Source organism: Notolepis coatsorum (assembly GCF_963971535.1).
Source record: "Notolepis coatsorum genome assembly, chromosome: 11".
Lineage (NCBI taxonomy): Eukaryota > Metazoa > Chordata > Actinopteri > Aulopiformes > Paralepididae > Notolepis > Notolepis coatsorum.
Window position 1 is genome coordinate 3,665,880 of NC_140175.1, and position 27,028 is coordinate 3,692,907.

The 27,028-nt window shown below is 42.7% G+C and overlaps 2 protein-coding genes across 3 annotated transcripts in view; both read left to right on the forward strand.

Annotated features, from left to right (window-relative positions):
- Nucleotides 1-7,982, forward strand: part of marveld2a (MARVEL domain containing 2a) — a 28,226-nt gene extending 20,244 nt beyond the window's left edge. For both annotated transcript variants that reach the window (XM_084325209.1, XM_084325208.1), the window contains exon 9: nt 5,558-7,982. In XM_084325209.1, coding sequence (XP_084181335.1) covers nt 5,558-5,677 — 120 coding nt within the window. In that variant the 3' untranslated portion in view covers nt 5,678-7,982. The remainder of the gene's footprint in view (nt 1-5,557) is intronic.
- A 4,840-nt stretch (nt 7,983-12,822) lies between these two features.
- The window catches only part of oclna (occludin a), a 29,084-nt gene continuing 14,878 nt past the window's right edge, over nt 12,823-27,028 (forward strand). Inside the window, exons 1-5 of the mRNA XM_084324158.1 lie at nt 12,823-12,878; nt 13,206-13,295; nt 15,497-15,914; nt 16,956-17,195; nt 20,575-20,742. Of these exons, the coding sequence (XP_084180284.1) occupies nt 13,237-13,295; nt 15,497-15,914; nt 16,956-17,195; nt 20,575-20,742 (885 nt within the window). The 5' untranslated portion in view covers nt 12,823-12,878; nt 13,206-13,236. The remainder of the gene's footprint in view (nt 12,879-13,205; nt 13,296-15,496; nt 15,915-16,955; nt 17,196-20,574; nt 20,743-27,028) is intronic.

Here is a 27,028-nt window from a genome sequence, read left to right on the forward strand (position 1 = left end):
TTATGAGCTAACGAATTCCGTTATATTGGACATTTGTATTAATTATATCAAGCGAAGAACTGAGAAAGCAGAGAGACGGCAACATTATCGTGGGTTTGCGTGACGACTCTCTCCACCTCGCAACGACTTATTTGCAAAGAGTATGGCGCTGCAGAGAAGCTGTTCAGCTGTTATTGGCTCTTTTCTGGGAACCGCACAACAGCGCCCCCCACCCAACATTGGCTGAAAATGGCTGAATTGGAGTACTGCTGGAATATTGCATTGTACTGCTGGTACTGCGGCTCTACAGCTTCAGAAAAGTCCGCACACCCAGCACTAAGCTCTCGCCGACAACGTCGTTGTCATTATTAGAAGCAACGAGGAAACAAATGTAATGATCGTTTCGTTCATCGCATAGGCTATTTAATTTTAGCCTATTTTAATACAATTCAAATAATCAAATTGTGCTTAGACTCAGGGAATTATTTTCACCGGACATTAAGACCGGAGAGATAAAATATGTCGGACTTAAACAGATTTTGCCGGTAAAATACCGGTAATTACCGGCTAACGGAAACGCTGGTTCATACATGCTGCCCATAGAAGTAGAGAAGATATGTAGATAGATAGATGGATGGATGGATAGATAGATAGATAGATAGATAGATAGATAGATAGATAGATAGATAGATAGATAGATAGATAGATAGATAGATAGATAGATAGATAGATAGATAGATAGATAGATAGATAGATATGGTCTGAGTTACAGCAGCAGAGTTCATTTGCTGGTTCCTTCCTGTCCTGCTTCTAAGAGAGGATGTAGAGACTGGCTAACTCTAACTTCAGATCTCTGCTAACTCTCTAACTTCAGATCTCTGCTAACTCTAACTTCAGATCTCTGCTCACTCTCTAACTTCAGATCTCTGCTTACTCTCTAACTTCAGATCTCTGCTAACTCTCTAACTTCAGATCTCTGCTAACTCTCTAACTTCAGATCTCTGCTAACTCTAACTTCAGATCTCTGCTAACTCTCTAACTTCAGATCTCTGCTAACTCTCTAACTTCAGATCTCTGCTAACTCTCTAACTTCAGATCTCTGCTAACTCTAACTTCAGATCACTGCTCACTCTCTAACTTCAGATGATTGATTGATTGAAAAGTTTATTAACAGATTGCAGAATGGGTACAGTACAGTACAGCTCAATACATACAATTGTTAAGAGGATGCAGACCTGAGAAAGACTTTCGTCTTGTTTCCATCAGGGTCCCCCATTTTCAATTCATCATATGACACACATGACATACAGATAGACAGTACTGCTACATCTATACATTTATGACATACCAGATTTTCAAATACAGTACTGTTTGTGATACTAAAAAAATCCAGAAGAAGAGTATATACATTTGACATAGAAACTGTGCATTGGGGGAGGTTGGGTAGGTGGGGTGGGGCTGTACATTGGAGGTGGGGGGGGGGGGGGGTTGGGTAGGGGGGGGGGACACTGTACATTGGAATACTGACATACATTTGACATGGAAACTGTACATTGGAGGAGGTTGGGTAGGTGGGGTGGGGTTGGGTGGGGCTGTACATTGGAATACTGACAAAGCCATGCTTGGTCTTTATTGTACAACTGGGTTAGGACATTTGTAGGGGCCAGTTTTGAATTGCAGTCTCCCGTAGGTGTTCTTTGAGAGTGTTTTTGAAGGTGGGTAGTGATTTACATTCCTTTACAGCTTTGGGTAGGGCGTTCCACATTGTTGTGGCATAATTGCGAAACGTGTTTAGTCCCTTGTTTGAGCCGAATCTGGGTTTTACATGATTTGTGGAGCTCCCTCTGGTGTTGTGATCGTGGTATTCACTGACCTTTGGGAAGTATTTTGACATGTACATGGGTACCTTGGTCGTGTAGTGTATCTTGTAGACCAGGCCCATTGCAAGTTGCTGTACTCTGTCGTCTACTCTAAGCCATCCTAGGTTGGCAAAGTGTGCAGGGGTGAGGTGGGTTCTAGGAGTCAGGTCAAGCAGTAGTCTGACTAGTTTGTTTTGAGATGTTTGTAATTTGGTTTTTAGTGCCTTTGAGGTGCTTTGGTACCATGAGGTGCAAGCATAGTCGTAGTACCCTTGAATGAGTGCTCCTGCCAGAGTCTTCAGGGTATTCTTGTTTACCAGGGAGGAGATCCGGTACAAGAATCGAGTTCGTTGATTGACTTTTTTTTATTACATTGGATGCCATTTTGTCACAGGAAAGATTAGCCTCTAGGATGGAACCCAGGTAGGTAATTTCATCTTTCCTTGTGACAATATTGTCACCCACTGTAACTGAGAAGCCGTCTGTTTTGCTGAGTTTGTTATTTGAACCGAAGAGAATGGACTCTGTTTTGCCCATGTGTAATGATAGTTTGTTGTCGGCGAGCCATATGCAGATTTTGCCTAGTTCCGAGCTGAGGGTTTTTTCAACCTGTAACTTGTTCTTGTCAGAGACCAGCAGGGCTGAGTCGTCCGCAAACAGGAACAAGTTGCAGTCACAAGCTGACGACATGTCATTTGCATAAATTAGGAACAGTAGTGGTCCTAGTATGCTTCCTTGAGGAACACCACAGTTCACTGTGAGGGGGGGGGATAGGGTACCGTTTACCTCCACCATCTGTTCTCTCCCCTCCAGGTAGATCTCTGCTCACTCTCTAACTTCAGATCTCTGCTAACTCTAACTTCAGATCTCTGCTCACTCTAACTTCAGATCTCTGCTAACTCTCTAACTTCAGATCTCTGCTAACTCTAACTTCAGATCTCTGCTAACTCTAACTTCAGATCTCTGCTCACTCTAACTTCAGATCTCTGCTAACTCTCTAACTTCAGATCTCTGCTCACTCTAACTTCAGATCTCTGCTAACTCTCTAACTTCAGATCTCTGCTAACTCTCTAACTTCAGATCTCTGCTAACTCTCTAACTTCAGATCTCTGCTAACTCTAACTTCAGATCTCTGCTAACTCTAACTTCAGATCTCTGCTAACTCTCTAACTTCAGATCTCTGCTAACTCTAACTTCAGATCTCTGCTAACTCTAACTTCAGATCTCTGCTAACTCTCTAACTTCAGATCTCTGCTAACTCTAACTTCAGATCTCTGCTAACTCTAACTTCAGATCTCTGCTCACTCTCTAACTTCAGATCTCTGCTAACTCTCTAACTTCAGATCTCTGCTAACTCTAACTTCAGATCTCTGCTCACTCTCTAACTTCAGATCTCTGCTAACTCTCTAACTTCAGGTCTCTGCTAACTCTCTAACTTCAGATCTCTGCTAACTCTCTAACTTCAGATCTCTGCTAACTCTCTAACTTCAGATCTCTGCTAACTCTCTAACTTCAGATCTCTGCTCACTCTCTAACTTCAGATCTCTGCTCACTCTAACTTCAGATCTCTGCTAACTCTCTAACTTCAGATCTCTGCTCACTCTCTAACTTCAGATCTCTGCTCACTCTCTAACTTCAGATCTCTGCTAACTCTCTAACTTCAGATCTCTGCTCACTCTCTAACTTCAGATCTCTGCTAACTCTAACTTCAGATCTCTGCTAACTCTAACTTCAGATCTCTGCTAACTCTAACTTCAGATCTCTGCTAACTCTAACTTCAGATCTCTGCTAACTCTAACTTCAGATCTCTGCTAACTCTAACTTCAGATCTCTGCTAACTCTAACTTCAGATCTCTGCTAACTCTCTAACTTCAGATCTCTGCTAACTCTCTAACTTCAGATCTCTGCTAACTCTAACTTCAGATCTCTGCTAACTCTCTAACTTCAGATCTCTGCTAACTCTAACTTCAGATCTCTGCTAACTCTAACTTCAGATCTCTGCTAACTCTCTAACTTCAGATCTCTGCTCACTCTCTAACTTCAGATCTCTGCTAACTCTAACTTCAGATCTCTGTTAACTCTAACTTCAGATCTCTGCTAACTCTCTAACATCAGATCTCTGCTCACTCTCTAACTTCAGATCTCTGCTAACTCTAACTTCAGATCTCTGCTAACTCTAACTTCAGATCTCTGCTAACTCTCTAACTTCAGATCTCTGCTAACTCTAACTTCAGATCTCTGCTAATTCTAACTTCAGATCTCTGCTAACTCTGTAACTTCAGATCTCTGCTAACTCTGTAACTTCAGATCTCTGCTAACTCTCTAACTTCAGATCTCTGCTAACTCTAACTTCAGATCTCTGCTAACTCTAACTTCAGATCTCTGCTAACTCTCTAACTTCAGATCTCTGCTCACTCTAACTTCAGATCTCTGCTAACTCTCTAACATCAGATCTCTGCTAACTCTCTAACTTCAGATCTCTGCTAACTCTCTAACTTCAGATCTCTGCTAACTCTAACTTCAGATCTCTGCTAACTCTCTAACATCAGATCTCTGCTAACTCTCTAACTTCAGATCTCTGCTAACTCTCTAACTTCAGATCTCTGCTAACTCTCTAACTTCAGATCTCTGCTAACTCTCTAACTTCAGATCTCTGCTCACTCTAACTTCAGATCTCTGCTAACTCTCTAACTTCAGATCTCTGCTCACTCTAACTTCAGATCTCTGCTAACTCTCTAACTTCAGATCTCTGCTAACTCTCTAACTTCAGATCTCTGCTAACTCTAACTTCAGATCTCTGCTAACTCTCTAACTTCAGATCTCTGCTCACTCTAACTTCAGATCTCTGCTAACTCTAACTTCAGATCTCTGCTAACTCTAACTTCAGATCTCTGCTAACTCTAACATCAGATCTCTGCTAACTCTCTAACTTCAGATCTCTGCTAACTCTAACTTCAGATCTCTGCTCACTCTAACTTCAGATCTCTGCTAACTCTAACTTCAGATCTCTGCTCACTCTCTAACTTCAGATCTCTGCTAACTCTAACTTCAGATCTCTGCTAACTCTAACTTCAGATCTCTGCTCACTCTAACTTCAGATCTCTGCTAACTCTCTAACTTCAGATCTCTGCTAACTCTCTAACTTCAGATCTCTGCTAACTCTAACTTCAGATCTCTGCTAACTCTCTAACTTCAGATCTCTGCTAACTCTCTAACTTCAGATCTCTGCTAACTCTAACTTCAGATCTCTGCTAACTCTCTAACTTCAGATCTCTGCTAACTCTAACTTCAGATCTCTGCTAACTCTCTAACTTCAGATCTCTGCTAACTCTAACTTCAGATCTCTGCTAACTCTCTAACTTCAGATCTCTGCTAACTCTCTAACTTTAGATCTCTGCTAACTCTAACTTCAGATCTCTGCTAACTCTCTAACTTCAGATCTCTGCTAACTCTCTAACTTCAGATCTCTGCTCACTCTAACTTCAGATCTCTGCTAACTCTCTAACTTCAGATCTCTGCTAACTCTCTAACTTCAGATCTCTGCTCACTCTAACTTCAGATCTCTGCTAACTCTCTAACATCAGATCTCTGCTAACTCTAACTTCAGATCTCTGCTCACTCTAACTTCAGATCTCTGCTCACTCTACTCATTTGCACGGTCGGTCACGCAACGTTTTTGATTCTAAAATGAAAGATTAAATCCCGTTCCGCCCTCCTAGGATCCCACCTTCCTGGAGAAGAAGGAGCGCTGTGATTACCTGAAGAGCAAGCTGGCCCACATCAAGCAGAAGATCCAAGAATATGACAAAGTTATGGAATGGAATGATGGCTATGACTAAACCGCTGTGTCTCGTCTGCGTTGGGAGACGCTCTCTAACTTGGATCTAACTTGAGGACAAAGGACTGGAGTTGAGACAAAACCTCGAGCGAGACCAAACGTCCCGGCAGTGAAACCCTGGAGGGACATAACGGGACCCAATGGGCTGGAACAACATGTCGTCGTACCGACTAGTGGCACTGATCTGTGTTGTCTGTTGTCTTCATCTGTACAGCACGTCCCTCTCTACTGTGTGTACACTGTGTGTGTGTGTCTGTGTGTCTGTGAGTGTGAGAGAGTCTGTGTGAGTGTGAGAGAGTCTGTGTGAGTGTGCGTGTGTCTGTGAGTGTGCGTGTGTCTGTACCTATAGATGCAACCAAAGGGAGCAATTAGTGATGCACGATATATCGGCCGCCGATATAATATCGGCCGCCGATATGGTCATTTTTATATCAAGATAGGGCCGATATAAATGTTTCCATGTTTTGGTCTTAAATAGTTTCAAAATATCAGTCATTTCTGAAAATAAGTTACAAAAGTAAAAAATAAATAAAAAAATGCGTTAGCTCTTTATTTGATTATCATACAAAAGTGTTTTCTATACAGAGATATCGACATCGGTAAATATCAGTATCGGCCAGAACAGCAATATTAATATCTGTTATCGGTATCGGCCACAATTTTCACATCGGTGCATCACTAGGAACTTTTATACTGGAAAATGGTCTGAATTATGCAAAAGATGCGTGTGTTTGGTACGGTGTGTGTGACGGCGCCACCTGTAGGTCTCCCGCTTCATTTCATGAACCCTTTCACTGCCACACGACAAATTGTTAACCCTTTCACAACCACACGACAGAAGGTTAACCCTTTCACTACCACACTACAGACGGTTAAGACAATAATGTCACGGCGGGATCCAGCGTGAATGTGATCAGTGGGACGTTTTCGTCAGAGCTAATAACAGAGATGGGACGTGAACCATTTGTCTTACCTCAGTTTTCACCCAGAATCAACTTTAAAGGGCACATATTTTAGCTTTTTAACCTTTTAAACAAGTTAATGGAGGTCTTTGAGGTCACCTAAACATTTTTAACGTTTTTTTGTTGGATAAAAGAAAAAGAAAACACTCTGATAAACAGCCTCTATAACCCTCTGTTTCAGTCCTGCTCTTCTCAACGGGCTGTTTCCATCGAGCAGTAACGTCAGACGAGACTCAGACCTAACTTTCAGACTAGACATTGCAGAGGAAATAACGACTCAAGATCCAGCAATAGCAATAGCATAACAAATTTACCGTTAAAAGTGTGGTCGGAAAAAACATGTTTTACGTTCAATGGTAGAAAGGGACATTGAGTTGCTTGGGGGGGTGTTGCACATTATCATAGATATATATCGCTAGATGACTCACCCGCGCTGCTGGCCAACAAAGACTGACGTTGCCACTTGGCGGCCATCTTGCGTGGGTGCCGGTGCATGCCCACTCATAACATGCATGTCTATGGAGCGCATGTACTATTGAAATAACCATAGCTTGCTAAATGTTCAACCGTTTGGTTTGTTAAAAACATCAGAGATGTAGTTATCATACTGCATACTTACAATGGACTTTCACATTCCATGCGAGAATCATAGCCACGTTAATAACGTTTAACCGTTTGTTAATCCGTCAAGATTTCAGCGAGTTAAGAGTATTTCTGTTAACCTTCGCCGTAAAGCAGTATAGTCCACTCAAGCAAGATGGCCGCCGGTGAACTACGCGGGAGATTCCGCCTTGAGCCATCTAGTCTTTATATATATATCTATGGTGTTACAGGCGTTCAGCTCATTGAGTTGCCTGGGGGGGTCGTGTTACAGGGGGTCTGTTTGGTGTATCTGTTTGTATTTGGTGTGTTTTATATCGGTTTACCTCACATGGCTTCAGGTTTACAACCGCTGATCTAACGGCCGACGTTACCTCTGTTTACCACTGCAATCAATCAATCAATCAATCAATCAATTCAATCAATTCAATCAATGCTTACACTAAAATACTGCCTTGTCTCCATTAGCTATGTTCAGCCTGGCTGGGTCTAGCATGGTATGGTATGGTTGGGTTTGTGTCACCAGCAACTGTGGTACACAAGCTAAACCATGATGATACAACAGTCCCAGCCAGGCCACAGCACGGCTAAACCCTGGCTAGTGGAGACAAGGCCACAGCACGGCTAAACCCTGGCTAGTGGAGACGAGGCCACAGCACGGCTAAACCCTGGCTAGTGGAGACGAGGCCACAGCACGGCTAAACCCTGGCTAGTGGAGACGAGGCCACAGCACGGCTAAACCCTGGCTAGTGGAGACGAGGCCACAGCACGGCTAAACCCTGGCTAGTGGAGACGAGGCCACAGCACGGCTAAACCCTGGCTAGTGGAGACGAGGCCACGGCACGGCTAAACCCTGGCTAGTGGAGACGAGGCCACAGCACGGCTAAACCCTGGCTAGTGGAGACGAGGCCACGGCACGGCTAAACCCTGGCTAGTGGAGACGAGGCCACAGCACGGCTAAACCCTGGCTAGTGGAGACGAGGCCACGGCACGGCTAAACCCTGGCTAGTGGAGACGAGGCCACGGCACGGCTAAACCCTGGCTAGTGGAGACGAGGCCACGGCACGGCTAAACCCTGGCTAGTGGAGACGAGGCCACAGCACGGCTAAACCCTGGCTAGTGGAGACGAGGCATAAATAACAAGTCCCTTCTGTCCCTAACTGGACTGCTGTAAAGATTCATTGCACATTGCCTGTTTTTTTGTGTGAATACATTTGTTTGGCAATGAAACATATCAATTGGGAACTATGTCCTGCTTCACCAGGTAATATTTACTAGATTACTTCAGTTTTATCTGTAATTCATGATTACCGCATGCTGTTCAACCATTTCATAGATGAAATATATAACCTCTAGTCTAATAATGTATGTTGAATGTTTTCTTATGTGCCTTAATACTATGTACATACGTCTAAATGTATTTTTATATGTCTTCTTTTGACCACTGTCTTACCCAGTAATACATCTGGTAAATGATATTAATTGACCACTAATGGTTTCTAACGTGACTATGGCCTTTTTGTGTATTTTTTTTTACTTTTGTTTGACCAAATGTAATTGTGACTATTTTGCTAAAGACGTCTGTGTTGTTTCCTTGTTGAGTTGATACACTGGTGCTGCTGCTTGCTGTCTTTCTCAATACAGTTTAGCTTTTGCACTTTTAAGTTAGTGGACTTTCTTTGTTTATTCTTTGTTCATCAACAACCAGTCATTTTCCTGGTACGCGGGAAGCGTCTATTCGAAAGGCAACCGGTTCATGCTTCCGCGTTCGTGTTTTGCGCTCTGATTGGCCACTGTTGTTTCTGGTCGCACCAATCGTGTGACGGCAAGTTCTTTCGCCGGTTAAGCTTAGGCACTCTTTCGAAGTTGGTTAAGGTTAGAGTTTGTCTTAGAGCAGGGCGATAGAACACCAGCCCTGATTCCAAACTCTAACCTTAACCAACTTCGAAAGAGTCGCCTAAGCTTAACCAGTGATAAACTAGGCGTTAGGTAGTTTGCTGCTGGTCGAGGCGGAAATGGGCGCGTCACGCGATTGGGCGCACATGTCACATGACCAGAAACGTCAGTGGCCAATCAAGATCGCACCAGAAACGGCAGTGGCCAATCGGATCGCATAACGCGGAACTGGAAATGTATTGGGGAAAGAATAGACGCATCCGGGAAAGAGAAGAGAAGTTAGTTCAGTTATTTAAGTAAAGTAAAAAAAAATATAAAAAAGAAAAAATAATAATAATAATAAAAGTATCTTTTTACCCAGGGACAGTGCACATTAATCAACATCTTCAGTTTCCACATCAATGTAAATGTGCCAGAATTAGCTAATGAGCTGGTTTTCATCTGTAGTCCCTGCCTGCATGTCTTCATGGTGTGGGAGGAAACCCACGCGAAAGGCCCCCTGCTGGGGTTTGAACCCAGGACCTTCTTGCTGTGAGGCAGCAGTGCCAACCACCGTACCACCGTGCCTCCCATCGCTCTTGATTAGATAAAGTGGGAACAGGATACCAGCAAATGTATTTTGTGTTTACTGCAGAGCAGAGCGACTGAGAGACCCATGTTACTGACCAGACACTCCATATCAGTGATGGCTGTTTACTGCAGAGCAGAGGGACTGAGAGACCCATGTTACTGACCAGACACTCTATATCAGTGATGGCTGAATGTAGAGCTAATAATAATAATAATAATACAACTTTATTAGTATAGCACCTTTCATGCAGAAACTGCAGCTCAAAGTGCTTCACAACCGAAAAAAGACAGGCATAAAATGAGCACATGAAGTGCAGACATATAAAATCACAGTTTTTCACATTAGGATCTAACATCCCAACAGGCCACTTTGTTTATGGTTTAATTCAAATAGACAAAAATAGAAATAGTAAGATAGAATAAACAGTCAAATAGTGCAGTGTAATAAGTAGTAGAATAGAATAGACATAAAATGAGCACATAAAGTGCAGATAAAATCAACGTTATTTTTTACAGTGCAATAAAATAGTTCTGGATTACTGTTCAACATAGTTGAAAGTCGTCTTTACCTTCTCTGTTTGTTATCCACAGTTTAAAACGTGACAGTCTTCCCACCTGTTTTATAGCCACTTTGACCCTTCGAACCTCCCACTCAGGGCAGACCTCCCTCTCAGGGCGCAGTTCCCCCTCTCAGGGTGCAGTTATAGGCCTGGGTCCTACACAGTTTTACAGCCTGGCAGTCTTTCTTGTTTGATACCCACACACAGATTAATACCTGACAGTTTTGAATCTGTAATAAAAAGCAACAGACAGAGTAAAATAGTGCAGTGCAATAAAATAGTAGAATAGACTGTAAAATGATGCAACAGTGCAGTGCAATAAAATAGAATGGACAGAGTAAAATAGTGCTACAGTACAATCAACAGCGGAGTATTAAAAGGCTATGGTGAAGAGGTACGTTTTTAGCTTATCTTTTTTAAATATTAAGAGATCTAGCTTCCCTAATGTCTAGCCTCCCGTAGGTGCTCTTTTAGAGCGGTTTTGAAAGTGGGTAGTGATTCACATTCCTTTACAGCTGTGGGTAGGGCGTTCCACATTGATGTGGCATCATTGCGAAACGTGTTTAGTCCCTTGTTTGAGCCGAATCTGGGTTTAACATGATTTGTTGAGCTTCCTCTGGTGTTGTGGTCGTGGTATTCACTGACCTTTGGGAAGTATTTTGACAACACCTTTAACATTACTGTAACTGAGGGGTACAATTCCCTGACTGTATTACTAGATATGATACTTACTACCACTACCTTTGTACTTTATATTCGGCCACCCAGTACTCGGCATAAATATATTATGATAAACACTCTCACGTAGATGAAACGGATCCAACACAAATGTACGAAGTCGAAGTATGCGTTTATTACTACACAGCAATGGTGTGTAGAGCAAGCACTTAATCACTTAATTACATTTATGAATTGAAATAGTATGCACTTTTATGGCAAAGAGTATTCGTTGGTATATCAATAGAGAATGTCCAATCTCTGGTGGCGCAGGCGGTAAATATACGACCTGGAATAGTTAAGGAATAACAGCAATGATACTTTAATGATTATAAGACTGGATACACTAAGGGGGGTAATCCGGTCGCTTGTAAGACAACAGGAGTAGGAGGGGGGAGGGGGTAGAGTCTGGCTGCCTCGTCCGGCCAAGGGTATCCTGGGTGAACCCACAGTTGTGCAGCTCGGTGCGCCAGCGATCCTTGGACCACAGATGAAAGCAGGTGGACTCTCTGTGAGCCGGCTCTCTCCGGTCCACGGGGGAGAGACGTGAAGCGACCTCGTCTTGCAGAGCGTCTCCTCACCTTGCGTGGGGGGGGGGGTTCCAACACACGGCAGTGTCGGGGGTCTTTATCCATGGAATAATCACTGTACACAAAGCATAATCCGTGCCTGGGAAGGCGGGCTGTCGTCGGTAGAATAATCCGGTATACAGGTCCACTCGCTCGTCGGCTCTGGGGCTCCTCGGATGCAGTCTCACATGGGGTCGACCATCCTGGATAAGCAGCCAGTTCTCTGCCCGAAACGATGGGGTACTGACTACGGTAGTATTCTCACCGCACAAAGCACTATATATTAACAGACTATTATTAGCTTAATAGACTACGTCCAACTCGACGATATAGTGCCAAATATGACTATTCAAATATTAATATACACGATGTCTCAATACCGATGGTAGGCCGAACTTGGCCTTACTCCCACACGTGGCGTCGCGGGGAGGCTTTACGTCTGTCACTCTATTGGAGGGTAAGAAACTGGACTGAAAAAGGAAGTCCTACTTTAGTAGCGCAGTATATATACGCACTATGAACAAATAGTACCGTTAGTGGTGCGGTAGCCAGATTCCTACGCGGAACTTCGTACATGTTGAGCGGTACGTTTGAACTGGGTCTGGGGGGTATGGCAGCCTGGCACCAAGGTCTCGACCAATAGTAGAATGGAGACTATTATGGGATGTTCAGTAGGCTAGAATGGATATTCAATGCATATTGTACAAGGAATATACAAGGGATATCAGGGAATATTAGAGAATATACAAATACAATTAAATATATATATATAATAAATATATATATTCGGTTTAATCTGGCCCTTCACAACAATTACGTTAAATTGCTGATTGATTGATTGATTGAAAACTTTATTAACAGATTGCAGAATGAGTACAGTACAGTACAGCTCAATACATACAATTGTTAAGGGGATGCAGACCAGAGAAAGACTTTCGTCTTGTTTACATCAGGGTCCCCCATTTTCAATTCATCATAACATATATGACACACACGACATACAGACAGATAGACAGTACTGCTACATCTATACATTTATGACATATCAGATTTGCAAATACAGTACTGTTTGTACTGTTACTTGCACATTAAATCACACGAAAAGGAAGTTTGGTTATGTGTTACTTATATTGCATAGTCATTTACAGTAGACCTACCTGTATAGGGAAGTATCGTCATGTCACACCTGAAGAGGGGGAGGCGGGGCTGGGGGCGGGGCTAGGGGCTACCTGCAGCTAGGTGTGGCCTGCAGTTTGTTTTCAGGATGATCTTCGGAGTCAGTTTCAGTTGAATTGTTCCAACAGGAACGGCGTTACGCTGCGCGACAGGTGAGTTTCTTCACATTACTTTGTTATATTATTATATATCATTTTGACATTATAGTCGCGGCTTCTCCGATTTTGATCCCTTGCGTTTATAAGCCTCTCTGTGCGACAGGTGTGTTGATGCAGCGAAACTACTAGTATAGTATTATTATTATTATTATTATTATTATAAACGATGAAACTACTACTAACGGCAGTTGTCTGGTCTGAAAATAATAACTTTTTGGAGCAATGTCTCCATCGAAAGATATGTTCTATCACAGCTTGGCGTATTATTAACGATGGACAGTCTGTCGTGGAGCTTGTAAAAGCATCTTGTTGTGTCTTCAGCACAGACAGTTCCACAGAGACTGGATCAGGAATGTCGTCCAGGCCGAATGGGAGTCCACCTCCCTACGAGTCAGAGACTGGATACAACAAGTGAGTCTGTTAAATTAACACTAATCTACCCACTCTTTTTTTAGACTCTTTTTGTATCACAAAACAGTAGGCTACTGTATTTGTAGATCTGGTATGTCATAAATGTATAGATGTAGCAGTACTGTCTATCTGCAAGTCATGTATGTCATATATGTTATGATTAATTGAAAATGGGGGACCCTGATGTAAACAAGACGAAAGTCTTTCTCTGGTCTGCATCCCCTTAACAATTGTATGTATTGAGCTGTACTGTACTGTACCCATTCTGCAATCTGTTAATAAAGTTTTCAATCAATCAATCACTTTATAATAATAGTCCACTTCCCTACAAGTCAGAGACTGGATACAAGTGAGTCTGTTTTTAAATTAGTATTATTACACTAATCTACCCACTTTATGGGTATCACTGTATATTACTACAAATCTGTATCCATCTGATTAGCGTTACTCAGTAGTAGTACTCATTTATATATTTTCTATCCAGCTTATCACCTGTACATTGTATATTACTACTGCACTTGACTGTTATATTTGCACTCTGATTGGATGCCAAACTTATTTGTGTCGTGCTGTATAATGACAATACATTGTAATCGAATCTAATTGATCATATAGTCCACCTCCCTACGAGTCAGAGAATGGATAGTATCTGTTTTTAAATAAACACAACCTTCCCCTGTTTATCATATAGTATTAAGTGTTCTACTTTTACATGTACACACTGTCTATACGGTGATTATACATGTATGGGCTTTGATTTGTCCCTGTACACTTTTTTTTATTTTTTATTTTTATAGATGCACGAATGCCTAGTGAGTGAATGTACCGAATATGTTTTAAACTGTTTTTTTATTAGCTTTAATGTCCTATTTTTCTGTTTCTTTCTGGCTTAAACATCTAGCCCAGGGACTACAACTGAAAACTAGCAACCCTGCTAATGTTGGCATATTTACAGTTTTTAATATTTGTATTAATTTATAAATGTATAACTGTTGATTGATATGCACTGTCCCTGATCAAATAAACTGAGTAAACTCAACTAAACTGTCCATGAGGGACAAGGGTAAAGATCTGGGCGGGACATCATTTAGCTGAACGCTTTTATCCAAAGTGACTTACAAGTTCTGTACGACAGGTCATCAGGAAGGGCACAACTCTATCAGCTGAGTAACAATGTTCATCAAACAGTGCTGGAAGTTGGGTGCTGCTGTGATGAGTGCATATAGTAGTAGAGACACATTAGTATAGCAGGAAGAGTGCATGATAGTAGAAGAAACCCTGTAAATCTTTTGCCGTAGACTAAAAACACACTTCTTCAATCAATATCTTAAACGAAAGAAGGGGGGGAAAAAACCACCTTACCGTCTTTTACTATCATGCACTCTTCCACCAAATAATCTTCCTTGTCTATATTACTTCCTACTATACTAATCTGTCTCTACTACTATGCACTCAACACTGCAGCACCCCGGTTTCAGTACTTTTTGACGAACATTGTTACTCGGCTGAAAGAGTCGTACCCTTCCTGCTGACTTGTCGTACAGAACCTGTAAGTCACTTTGGATAAAAGCGGTCAGCTAAATGTAATTGTGTCCCGCCCAGGCAGATCCTTACCCATGTCCCTCATGGACAGTGTGTGTATAGATATTGTTGTCTACACACTATAGAGTATTATCAGGTCCTATTATCAAGTCCAGTGAGCTTACAGAAATTGAGATGGAGTCAAAGCTATTCCAAAGAAAGTAGTTTATTTCTGTTCTGTGATCAGCGCTTCCTCGGTTCAAAAGCTGGTTTATCGTACATGGAGTAAAGGGATGGTACTACAGAACATTGTTACTCGGCTGATATTATCGTACATGGAGTAAAGGGATGGTACTACGGAACATTGTTACTCAGCTGATATTATCGTACATGGAGTAAAGGGATGGTACTACGGAACATTGTTACTCGGCTGATATTATCGTACATGGAGTAAAGGGATGGTACGGAACATTGTTACTCGGCTGAAAGAGTCGTACCCTTCCTGCTGACTTGTCGTACAGAACCTGTAAGTCGCTTTGGATAAAAGCGTTCAGCTAAATGACTAAATATAAATGTAGTAAAATGCTATAAAATAAGGCCTAAACACACTTTTCGATCGTCTGTCCTCGGATCATATTGTTCCCAGACTCAACAAGTCGTATGTGTCTCTCTCTCCGTAGTCATGCCAACGCGGCTCCCTCTCAGCCCGCCTACTCCTACTACCCAGAGGATGAGTTCCAGCACTTCTACCGCTGGTCCTCTCCGCCGGGCATCATCAAGATCATGGCCGTCATCGTCATCGTGCTCTCTGTGGCCATCTTCGCCTGCGTGGCCTCCACGCTGGCCTGGGACACCCAGGGGGGGGGTCTGTCCGGCTTCGGGGGCGGCGGGATGGGCGGCGGGATGGGAAGCTACGGCGGCGGGAACAACTACGGGTCCTTCGGCGGCGGCGGGTACGGCGCCGGGAACAACTACGGCTACGGCGGCCTCGGGGGCAACTACAACGACCCGCGCAAGGGCAAGGGCTTCATCATCGCCATGGCGGCCTTCACCTTCATCGGCTCCCTGACCATCTTCATCATCGTGGTGTCTCGCCAGGTCCGTTCAACTTCAGCTCAATATAGTTCACAAAAAAAAATTTTATCCACTTTTTCTCCCATTTTTTTCTATATTTTCTCCCATCCCAATTTCGTATCATCCAATTCAACCCTCCCCTGTCACGAACGCTGTTTCTTGCCTCCCACAAGCCGGCTGAAATGTGGACTAAGTCATACATAGCACAAGTCCCCTCCGGTACTTGAGGTAACAGCAGTCGCATCTTTTCACCTGCGCAGCTCGATCTCTCAGTGGCGAGGAGTAACGCGTGGGAGGCTCACGCTGCCCCCGACACTTCCTGATTCTACTGCGCAGGCGCACCAACCGACCTGTAGGAGTCGCTGTCCACAACGCCCGATCCCCACCCATCAGTTTCCCACCCCCTAATACGGCCAATGTGTATTAGTGTGAACGACCAGCTAAACTGAAAGCAAATGTGGAGACGCTGGGCTCAAACAGGCAAGCCCAGCGTCTCCAGCATTTCGTGGCGAGCGCCTTGCCCACTACGCCACGTAGCCGCCCTATAGTTCACAACATTTATAACAATAGGGCCCCCACTTATCTTACAAATTATCTTCAGTGGAACAGGGACATGCAGAGCCATAACACCAGAGCCAGCATTGCTGACCTGCGTATTCCAAGGTTCAACACTAATATGGGCAAATGTTCTTTTAAATTCTGGGGAGCCACAAATTGGTATTTGCCACCTTCACAGCTAAAATGCATCAGTAGCCGCCGACAAAACTTTAAGAAAAAGGTCAAATCATGGCTCCTCGACGATGTCCAAAAACTAGATTTTAAAATGCATGAAAATGTTGTCTGATACATTGTTGTCTGTGGCCACGTTTGTACTGCATTTAAAATGTTCATCATGTCAATGTAGTTTGTCAAATTGTTATTTGTGGTCGTCATGTTTTGTATGGCTCGTCTGTCTGAGACCAAGGACCACAATGGAAATAAGTCTTGACTTTTTTTGTGTAGCATCCTTGATGTTTTTTCTGGAATCTTGTAAAAAATTTTCTAATAAAATCAAATCAAATCCAGGGCCTGTCGGAGTCCCGCAGGTTCTACCTGGCGACGCTGATCATCTGCGTCATCCTGGCGTTTCTGATGCTCATCGCCTCCATCGTGTACCTGGTGGCGGTGAACCCCATGGCGCAGTCCGCCGGCTCGGCCTACGGCAGCCAGATCGCGGGCCTGTGCGCTCAGTACCAGCAGCCGCAGCAGCCGGGGATATTCGTCAACCAGTACCTTTACCATTACTGCGTGGTGGAACCACAGGAGGTGAGTCCAGAGACCGGACCGGACCCACCACAGTCAGAACAGCTGAAACCATCACAGTCAGGACAGACAGCTGAAACCGCCACAGTCAGGACAGACAGCTGAAACCACCACAGTCAGGACAGACAGCTGAAACCACCACAGTCAGGACAGACAGCTGAAACCACCACAGTCAGGACAGACAGCTGAAACCATCACAGTCAGGACAGACAGCTGAAACCATCACAGTCAGGACAGACAGCTGAAACCACCACAGTCAGGACAGACAGCTGAAACCATCACAGTCAGGACAGACAGCTGAAACCATCACAGTCAGGACAGACAGCTGAAACCACCACAGTCAGGACAGACAGCTGAAACCATCACAGTCAGGACAGACAGTTGAAACCATCACAGTCAGGACAGACAGCTGAAACCACCACAGTCAGGACAGCTGAAACCATCACAGTCAGAACAGACAGTTGAAACCATCACAGTCAGGACAGACAGCTGAAACCATCACAGTCAGGACAGCTGAAACCATCACAGTCAGGACAGACAGCTGAAACCATCACAGTCAGGACAGACAGCTGAAACCACCACAGTCAGGACAGCTGAAACCATCACAGTCAGGACAGACAGCTGAAACCATCATAGTCAGGACAGCTGAAACCATCACAGTCAGGACAGACAGCTGAAACCATCACAGTCAGGACAGACAGCTGAAACCACCACAGTCAGGACAGACAGCTGAAACCATCACAGTCAGGACAGACAGCTGAAACCATCACAGTCAGGACAGACAGCTGAAACCACCACAGTCAGGACAGACAGCTGAAACCACCACAGTCAGGACAGACAGCTGAAACCACCACAGTCAGGACAGACAGCTGAAACCATCACAGTCAGGACAGACAGCTGAAACCACCACAGTCAGGACAGACAGCTGAAACCATCACAGTCAGGACAAACAGCTGAAACCATCACAGTCAGGACAGACAGCTGAAACCATCACAGTCAGGACAGACAGCTGAAACCACCACAGTCAGGACAGACAGCTGAAACCATCACAGTCAGGACAGACAGTTGAAACCATCACAGTCAGGACAGACAGTTGAAACCATCACAGTCAGGACAGACAGCTGAAACCACCACAGTCAGGACAGACAGCTGAAACCATCACAGTCAGGACAGACAGCTGAAACCACCACAGTCAGGACAGACAGCTGAAACCATCACAGTCAAGACAGACAGCTGAAACCATCACAGTCAGGACAGACAGCTGAAACCATCACAGTCAGGACAGACAGCTGAAACCATCACAGTCAGGACAGACAGCTGAAACCATCACAGTCAGGACAGACAGCTGAAACCATCACAGTCAGGACAGACAGCTGAAACCATCACAGTCAGGACAGACAGCTGAAACCACCACAGTCAGGACAGACAGCTGAAACCATCACAGTCAGGACAGCTGAAACCATCACAGTCAGAACAGACAGTTGAAACCATCACAGTCAGGACAGACAGCTGAAACCACCACAGTCAGGACAGCTGAAACCATCACAGTCAGGACAGCTGAAACCATCACAGTCAGGACAGCTGAAACCATCACAGTCAGGACAGACAGCTGAAACCACCACAGTCAGGACAGACAGCTGAAACCATCACAGTCAGGACAGCTGAAACCATCACAGTCAGAACAGACAGTTGAAACCATCACAGTCAGGACAGACAGCTGAAACCACCACAGTCAGGACAGCTGAAACCATCACAGTCAGGACAGCTGAAACCATCACAGTCAGGACAGCTGAAACCATCACAGTCAGGACAGACAGCTGAAACCACCACAGTCAGGACAGCTGAAACCACCACAGTCAGGACAGACAGCTGAAACCATCACAGTCAGGACAGACAGCTGAAACCATCACAGTCAGGACAGCTGAAACCATCACAGTCAGGACAGACAGCTGAAACCATCACAGTCAGGACAGACAGCTGAAACCATCACAGTCAGGACAGTCAGCTGAAACCATCACAGTCAGGACAGACAGCTGAAACCACCACAGTCAGAACAGACAGCTGAAACCACCACAGTCAGGACAGACAGCTGAAACCACCACAGTCAGGACAGACAGCTGAAACCACCACAGTCAGGACAGACAGCTGAAACCATCACAGTCAGAACAGACAGCTGAAACCACCACAGTCAGGACAGTCAGCTGAAACCACCACAGTCAGGACAGTCAGCTGAAACCACCACAGTCAGGACAGACAGCTGAAACCACCACAGTCAGGACAGTCAGCTGAAACCATCACAGTCAGGGCAGACAGCTGAAACCACCACAGTCAGGACAGACAGCTGAAACCATCACAGTCAGGACAGACAGCTGAAACCATCACAGTCAGGACAGACAGCTGAAACCACCACAGTCAGGACTGTTCTGCGATCAGAGCTTCTTCAGTTCAAAAGCTGGTTTATCGTACACGGGAGTAAATCAAATCAAATCAAATTTATTTGTAAGGCCCGACAACAACACACGTCAATGTCCCCATGGGCCGGACACGTCTTCTTTAAACAAGTCAAGAAGAAACATCACAATAAGTTAAGAACAAAACAAGAACACCATAAGGTCCAACAAATTTAAAATAAATGCAAAATAAATGAATGCAACACTCCCAGACGTGTCTATTCTTTTACCAACGGATTTCCAGTTCCGCGTTCGCGTTCTGCGATCTGATTCGCCACTGACGTTTCTGGTGCGATCTGATTGGCCACTGACGTTTCTGGTCATGTGACATGTGCGCCCAAACACGCCCATTTCCGCCTCGAACAGCAGCAAACTACCTAACGCCTAGTTTATCACTGGTTAAGCTTAGGCGACTCTTTCGAAGTTGGTTAAGGTTAGAGTTTGGAATCAGGGCTGGTGTTCTATCGCCCTGCTCTTAAGACAAACTCTAACCTTAACCGACTTCGAAAGAGCGCCTAAGCTTAACCGGTGGCAGAACTTGCCGTCACACGATTGGCGCGACCAGAAACGTCAGTGGCCAATCAGAGCGCAGAACGCGGAACTGGAAATCCGTTGGTAAAAGGATTCAGGCCTCCCAGACATACCCCACGCGAAGGTAAGGAAAAACTCACTAAAACCTAGCAATAGGAAAAAATGCACCACAGGCAATGTGGAGGAGAGAAACCTTAGAAGGGCCGTTCAAGGGGGGATCTCCCTTCTTAGATGTCGTTGTTGGTAGTAGTGTTGCAGACGGACAGTTGGTAAGCTTGCACTCAATACTATGCAAGGGATAGTACACGAAATATTGTACAAGGAAGGAAGAGGATGAACGTGTGATTTTTCTATAGTAATATATATATATACTAACGGCGTGTCCTGTGTGTTGCCGTCAGGCGATCGCCATCGTGTGCGGCTTCCTGACCGCGGCGGCGCTGATCATCATGATGGTCTTCGCCCTGAAGACGCGGCAGAAGATCAGGAGCTTCGGCAAGAGCAACATCCTGTGGCGGAAGGTGAAGGTGATGGAGGACATGGTGCCCCCTCAGGACGTGGAGGCCTGGGTGAGTCGTCCTGTTCCGCCGCGGCTCCGGTCGATGAGTTCAAGTTCAAGTTTGTTTATTAATTGTCATAGGAAAATACAGAATGCTTTATATCATGGAAATGCTTTTTTTCTGTATGAGCCCCTGTGCTAGATAAAAAAATTGATAAAAAGTATAAAAATAGAAAAAGTCAAAAGTACGTAAAATAAAGTGTTCAGTCAATATACATTATATACAATACAGAGTAAAAAGAGTAACAGTGAGGTACAATGCAGAAATGGGATGAGGTACTACAAACTCGTATTGTAGTGCAAATCTCTTTACTAATAAATATAAAGTGTGTTAAAATGAGTAAAGTCGGTGTTACGTGAATGTTTATTTAAAGTGAGTGTGGGTGGGTGGGTGTGTGTGCTGTGAGTGTAGATGATGGGTTGTTACATAGGGATGGCAATATCACAGCCTTGAGTATAAACCGATCTGATACTACCCCCCCCCCCCCCCTGCTCTTAAAAAAAAACCTAGCCATCTATAAAGCATCATGCTGAAACTGTGAAACAAATGTCCTACTCCCCTAACGGAAGACATACATAGCATACATTACTCAGTTATGCAATACTATAGTGCTGCTGCTTTTTATTTAGTTAAAATCTTTTAGTTAATAACGGCGATTTCATGACCGCTTCCTGTCCTCGCTGCCGTTTTACCGCTGCGCGGAGATTTTTAAATCATTGGTAAACAAACGTAGTGCTGAAAATATACACTTTGACTGCTGTTTTGATTAGAGGTTAGGGTCTTTACTTCCTGTTTGATATCCGATCCTGTGCATTTGGTTAATGTGTGGATCGGTGCCGATTCTGTCGTCTGAATTGATGAATGAATGAATGTCAAATCTTTCACAAATTGATTTGAGATCGTCGGTTCATAAAATCACATTTCAGTTCGACATCACACCGTATTTTCTCGTCCTTATAGAGCTGTTCGCATCACCGGGGCAAAAAGGAACGTAATCCTGGTCAGAACAACGGGGCAGACTACAATATACACCTATAATAATAATAATAATAAACAGAATTATATTACATATAGCAAGTTGGAAAACAAGATCAATGTAACGACCTTGTGGGAGATATATGGCTAACGCACCCGTTTGATGATCCCAATTTCAGACGTCTCTGCCACCTGTGACACGTTAACCTAACCCCCCCCCCATCCGCCCTGTTGTGTTTACTAACACTGATCTAAAAAAAGTGCCAGTGTCGGGAGTTCGATTCCCACCAGGGCCACCCGCACTGAAAACCTGTCCTCATGGTGTCACCTGGATAACAGCCAGCAGTGATAACAAAGAGAGAGAGCAGCACGTAGGAGAGACTCACGCAGGCTACTTGAGCGTCTCTCTCTCCACTGTTTCAGAGAGAGAGCTTTATCAAGGCAGGTGTGTTGCTTCCTGCTTGTGTGTGTGTGTGTGTGTGTGTGTGTGTGTGTGTGTGTGTGTACGCAGCAGCTAAAGTGGTACAACCTGTTTAGTCACTAGTGAATTGGAGGGGGAGGGGAAGCGTGGAGCAGGGAACTGTTTTCTCTCTTGGCGCTAGTTTCTGGGTGTGGTGTGTGTGTCTGTGTGTGTGTGGATGTTTGTTCCACTCGTGTCGTCTGTTAACAGGGTGACATTCCATCATAATTAGTGTATTTTTTAGTTAATTGGTTTAATCTCCCACGAGGTCTTATAAAAACGCTGTGTCTTCATGATGAATCACTTGTCGAAACTATTTTTAGAACCGAGTTGTGGTGACTGGCACACGCATACCGTCAACATACCTGAGTAGTGATCTATATACCGTAAATGAGACGTGTTTTCGTGAGTCATGTCGACGGTTGATTCTACTACTACCCGCATCAGGCTTTTTCACTAACCTCCAGCGGTGTAAAGTACTTGAGTAATTGTACTTCGTTACAATACTTAAGTACTGTTTTTGGGGGATTTGTACTTTACTCGAGTATTATTAGGTTTGTACTTGTACTTTTACTCGATTACATTTCAGAGGAAAAAAACATACTTTTTACTCCTTACATTTAAAATGCAGACCTACAAAAATACAAATCTCGCAGGTCCAACTATTTTAATTAGTATATTTGTTTCTCTGGCTGAACTGACGTTAACGTTATTAATCATGTGGCCGCTCTTTATTTAAAAACAGCCAATCAAATCCCCATCAATGGAAAATGAACCCGCCCATACCCATGCTGATTGGTCCTTGTGCGAGACTAGAAAGGTGGGGCTCTTTGATTAAACACCTGTTATCAGAAGAATAGACGGTCAGAGTGACAAGCTACAGACGATGGCCACAAACGAGTGATGAAGAGGACGAAACGGAACATTTCATTGCCCCGGAATTAAAAAAAAAAAAAATCCTTTTTAGTACTTAAGTACATTTAAAAGTAGAAACTTTTTTTACTTTTACTCTAGTGTGTTTTTAGCCAGATACTCTGACTTTTACTTGAGTACAATTTTGAGACAGTACCCATACTTTCACTTAACCCTTTCACTGCCACACGGCAGAAGGTTAACCCTTTACTATCACACAACCGACGGCGATGCTCCATCATTAGCTCCGCATCCTCTGTGTTGTCACAGTGAAAGGGTTAACCGGCTGTCGTGTGGCAGTGAAAGGGTTAAGTATAATTTCTGGGTACTTTTTACACCCCTGGCTGACGAGTCAGGGCCGGTCGAGGGGAGGAACCGGTCGCTCTTGTCTTCAGGCGCGACACATGACACCAGGACGGCGGTCACCTGACACTGAGCAGCCGGTGCTTCTGGGTAACCTGTGGGAACCTCTGTAGGAAGTGCTGAGGCCGCAGTATGGTGGTGGTCTGCTGCGGGCCGGGTCCCGTCCAGACCTCCTTTCTTCTTCTTTTTAGCTTAACCCTTTCACTGCCACGCTACAGAAGGTTAACCCTTTACTATCACACTACCGACGGTTACCGTCGGTAGTGTGATAGTAAAGGGTTAACCTTCTGTAGTGTGGCATCGAAATGGTTAACCGGCTGTTGTGTGGCAGTGAAAGGGTTAACCGTGTGGTAGTGCAGCAGTGATAGGGTTAAGGCGAGACAGTACCCCCGAAATCGCCTTTTCGCTTCTTTTTTTTCTCGATATTGAGATTTTGTTATATTTTGCTTCCTTATAACATGTCTTATTTCAAACTAGTGGCAATAAAATATCGAAAACACACAATTAGTTGTTTATTTTACTTCATTTTTATCTGATTGTGTCCAAAGATCACAATTACAATACAAAACTTTGAGGTAGTTTTCTCAAAAACTAGTTTTTATGCATTTTACTTACACTTACACTCCATTTACCCAGTACCTACACACACAAAACTTCCCACATTTTCTTCCCATCCATATCCTGCTTCTAATTCCAGAAGGGTTTGATATCATTCATAGCCGGGTTTATAGTACATTTTATACCAAAACTAGTATAAACTAAATTAAAAAATGTATGACGGTAGACAGTAGAGGACATAGCCACAATCCCCTCTGGAAAAAGTTTCGTTTTAGAATGTATCAACAAAATGAAACCAACCTAACTAACCTGTGGGAACCTCTGTAGGCAGTGCTGAGGCCGCACTGTGGGGGTGGTCTGCTGCAGACCTCCTTTCTTCTTTTTAGATTAGATTAGATTGTACTATATTATCATTATATTTGTATACAACGAGATTTGGGACTCAAACTTAAGGTGCAGTAATAAGTAATAAAAGAGAAACATAAAATACTATACTATACAAGAAACATAAAAAATACTATACAGAAACATAAAATACTATACAAGAAACATAAAATACTATACAGAAACATAAAATACTATACAAGAAACATAAAATACTATACAGAAACATAAAATACTATAAAAGAAACATAAAATACTATACAGAAACAAAATACTATACAAGAAACATAAAATACTATACAATAAACATAAAATACTATACAAGAAACATAAAATACTATACAAGAAACATAAAATACTATACAAGAAACATAAAATACTATACAGAAACATAAAATACTATACAAGAAACATAAAATACTATACAGAAACAAAATACTATACAAGAAACATAAAATACTATACAGAAACATAAAATACTATACAAGAAACATAAAATACTATACAGAAACAAAATACTATACAAGAAACATAAAATACTATACAATAAACATAAAATACTATACAGAAACATAAAATACTATACAATAAACATAAAATACTATACAAGAAACATAAAATACTATACAGAAACAAAATACTATACAAGAAACATAAAATACTATACAATAAACATAAAATACTATACAGAAACATAAAATACTATACAATAAACATAAAATACTATACAAGAAACATAAAATACTATACAGAAACATAAAATACTATACAGAAACATAAAATACTATACAAGAAACATAAAATACTATACAAGAAACATAAAAATACTATACAAGAAACATAAAATACTATACAAGAAACATAAAATACTATACAAGAAACATAAAATACTATACAAGAAACATAAAATACTATACAAGAAAAATATAATACTATACAAGAAACATAAAATACTATACAGAAACATAAAATACTATACAAGAAACATAAAATACTATACAAGAAACATACAAGAAACATAAAATACTATACAAGAAACATGAAATACTACAAGAAACATAAAATACTATACAGAAACATAAAATACTATACAAGAAACATAAAATACTATACAAGAAACATAAAATACTATACAGAAACATAAAATACTATACAATAAAATAATCTTACAATATACAAAATAACAACAATATACAAAATAACAATCAGTGTCAGACGGTAGTGGGTGTATATTGTGTATACTGTGTATATTGCACTTGTAGGTTAGGATGTTGCACAGTGTGGGAGGAGGGGGAAGGGGTGAGTTATTGGTGCGTATTAGAGTTCAAGGTGGTGATGGCTCTGGGGAAGAAACTGTCTCTGAGCTACTGTAGCTAAATAAGTCTGGGGTTCAGTTCCCACACTGCCAGGCGCTTTGAAAGGGAGCGCGTTTCAACCTGAAGGCGGGTGCATACCTGCTAAACACAGACTGTGTAGCACTCGAGTTTGACGGAATAACCGTACTTAACCCTTAAGCTGTCGGGAGTTGCACCCTTCCTGCTGACCTGTAAGTCACTTTGGATAAAAGCGTCAGATAAATGACTGAATGTAAATCAGTCATAACGTGTTGCTTTTTGTATATATTTCTTTATTTTATTTTCACTTCTTCAACCAATCTATGAAAAAAAAAATCCCTTTTTTATTTTAATTTTTTTATCTAACCCTAACTGACCTTACTGTCATGCACTTGTCCTAATATACTAACCTACACTGTAGCACTCAACACTTAACATTTACATTTAGTCATTTAACTGATGCTTTTATCCAAAGCGACTTACAAGTTCTGTACGACAAGTCAGCAGATTAACATTGTTACTCAGCTGATAGAGTTGTGCCCTTCCTGATGACTTGTCGTACAGAACTTGTAAGTCGCTTTGGATAAAAGCGTTCAGATAAATGACAATGTATTTTCTTTTGGACACCAACATTGCATTCGAATTTAAGACGAATATTAAACATTTCAAACCTCTTGAGATAAGATAAGATATTCCTTTATTGATCCCCTTGGGGGAAATTCAGGCACCATAGCAGCATAGGGGAGGGGGGGGGGGTACAGGTAGTAGAAGACATAATTATAGTACAGTGGAGAAAAATATAATAAAAATAGGCATTGTAAACAATACAATTAACTCTGGACATGCGCATGAGGGCAAGTAGGCGGTGTAGAAAGGTCAAGGTGCAAGATCAGGGTATGTATGCCCTCTCGGTTATATTTGCCCTACAATAAATATAGTTACAATATATAAATAATCTAATATCTTATCTAATATATATATATATAATCAAAAAATGCTAAATATATGCTCTGATGAAGTCAGTATGCATGAAGTATGTATACCATGGTATACTTCATACGTTATATATTGTCCGTTTAGGTGGGAGTCAGACACACTCAGTGATGGAGGGTCCTAGTAGTTGGATGTCTGGCAGCAGTCCCTGCCCACTGTTGTGGAGCCTGATGGCCGCTGGTATGAAGGACTGGCCGAGGCGGTTAGTTGAGTGTCGGGGGGGGATGAGTCTGTGGTTGAACGAGCTTCTCATCTTGACTAGCTCGTCGTAGAGGGGGTGGGAGGGATTCTCCAGGATGGCAGCCAGCTTCCTTCT